The sequence below is a fragment of the Ricinus communis genome, chromosome 9, assembly GCF_019578655.1.
Source record: "Ricinus communis isolate WT05 ecotype wild-type chromosome 9, ASM1957865v1, whole genome shotgun sequence".
NCBI classification, from domain to species: Eukaryota; Viridiplantae; Streptophyta; class Magnoliopsida; order Malpighiales; family Euphorbiaceae; genus Ricinus; species Ricinus communis.
The window spans coordinates 24,776,726-24,779,068 of record NC_063264.1 but is presented as its reverse complement, the minus strand read 5'-3'; the positions used below and the strand labels follow the sequence as shown (position 1 = coordinate 24,779,068).

Sequence of the window (2,343 nt, the reverse complement as noted above, 5' to 3'; positions counted from 1 at the left end):
TCAATACAAATCCTAGTTGGACTCAAATATGAGAAATCCTGGCTGTCTTATTCCGAGCTAGAAGGAAAGGAATAACTTTTAGAGTCCCATATAAAGTCATTGGAGTAAATTAGTCATTGGAAAGGACTAAGGAAAGGAATCACTTAGTCATTGGAGTTGGAATAAGGACAACATGTCTAATATACTTATTGATATATCACTTACATAATGAAAGATAAAAACGTGTTATATAAATATACTTAATTTCACTAATAATGTAATATATATATATATGTAGCAATTTGTTAAACAATTAACACTTACTTAAAGTTGAACAATTGGTCCAACTTCAAGTCCCCTAAATAATTCATTGATGCCACTATAAACTATTCCTTGAATTATTAAAGGCTGACGGCAGAAAACCTCCTTGTGATGGTGACCAAGAAAGCCACTAAAGCTCAAATTGGTACACTCCTTTTCCATTATTATTCTACAATCGATCCTTGTAAATGACCCATCTTTCTTTTTTTCTTGATTCCATTTTCACAGGATCAGAAGCCCTTTTTTTCTTTAACTCAAATTTCCAATAGAATTCCAAGCTTACACCTTTTCATGCATCTTACTCATGCATTTCTATATGTCAGTCGATCCTCACACCAAAAAGCCTCAACCCTTTTCCTTTCATTTTATTATTATTATTATTATTTTTTGATTCTAATTCTTTCAACCCATTAATCTCTTTCACACGATCATCTTTCTGTAATCTTCTTCTAATAGTGTGTCCCAATCTCAATTCAAGTTCCTTTTGCATCTCCTCCATCTGGTTATTCCCATCAACCACAACTTGTCCATTGCTATAACTTATGTCAATTAATGAAAAATTCTGACCTTCTTGCACCCTATTATCTGGAGATGCACATGCATAAAATGTAATAATATCCTTTTCCTTCAAATTTTTTTCCTTCACAAACCTATTCCAACCCCTTGTAAATACAAAACTTTTGCTACTTCTCCAATAACAATACCTAAACTTCCAGCATTTCATTAACCTGTCATAAAATACAAGTTCTATATCATCTAATACACTTGGAGCTCCCACCACCTTTTCTTCTTCTTCTTCTCCTTCTTCTTCCCCATTTCCACTTATATAAGGAAAATACTTGACTGCAAATTTTTTAGGTATTACAAGTCTATTAAGCTTACCTACATCGCTTGGTGTTAGTTCCTTTTGGAAAAGCTGTATGCATGAGAACTGCCCATGATCACTACCAGGCACTTTTGTTTGATTATTAAAACTTGCACCAGCTTGTTCTTGTCTTCCTGATTGTGTCCTAAGAAAATCAGCGAATTTCGGTTGATAAGATCCATCTCTGATCATGTTCAAAATTGCTTCTGTGCTGTACTGGGTTTGGAAATCAGGCTCCGGAATGTTCTTATCTGTCCATGGAAAATTCCTATGTGAATCCCCACTACGTAGCTTGATTGCTGCGCTATCATAAGCCATTGCTGCTTCTTTCTCTGACTTAAATGTTCCTAACCAAATCCTTTGATGATTTGCATATATCTGTGCACCCCAATGTCCATTTTGCTGCGGAACAACCCCTTTGAATTTGGCTAAATTGGCTGCACCAATATTGTTCCCGAGTCTCGGACGTTTGTTTGCTGGAAACGGATGACAATGGCTGTCGAAAGAATCTGAAACTTCTGCAGTTCCATTTTCATTCTTTGCATTAGAAAGCGTGCTTGTTGATGCCTCTTCTTCCATTCAATCTCCAAGGAAAAACAATCAGTATAGTTCACTAAATGGTACCAGGGAGATGACAAAATAACTCAGAAAATTAAGCTTCAGGAGAAGACAAATGCTGATGATTGATGAAGAAGAAGAAAAGAAGAAGAGAATAAAAATAATATACCACAAAAAATTTAATATACATCTGGACAAATGAAGTAAATTATGGATTCTGTTGCATGAAAATGGCATAGAGTTCTATTTGGAAGGTGGAGAGTGTTCAAGAAATGAAACTGAGTTAGGTGCATTTACAGCAAATTCAAGAAAAGTTATTCTCACTAGAAATTTTGTATTCCAGTAAAAATGAAGCAATTTTTTGTTTGGAGAAGAAAATTTTAATAATTGAAACAAAATCTTTTTTATGATTTCCATTAGAAATAGTTAGTAAGTTAGAACAAATTTGAAAAAGCCATGCATGTCTTAATTTAGTATATAATCAGCTATTGCATATTTGATATTGAAAACTCTGTATAGTTTTAGTCTGTTTTAGGGTACATTATTGTTTTGTTACATTAATTGGGTACATTTTTATACACATGTATAAGAGGTTTTTATGTTTTATATGGTTAGGAGGG

General features: G+C 33.7%; 1 protein-coding gene across 1 annotated transcript; it reads right to left on the bottom strand.

Annotated features, from left to right (window-relative positions):
- Window positions 1-619: 619 nt before the first annotated feature.
- On the bottom strand, window positions 620-1,744 carry LOC8266288 (AP2/ERF and B3 domain-containing transcription factor At1g50680). The gene has a single exon (XM_002529912.2). The coding sequence runs from the start codon at window positions 1,742-1,744 to the stop codon at window positions 620-622; it is 1,125 nt and encodes a 374-aa protein (XP_002529958.2).
- Between the last annotated feature and the right edge of the window lie 599 nt (window positions 1,745-2,343).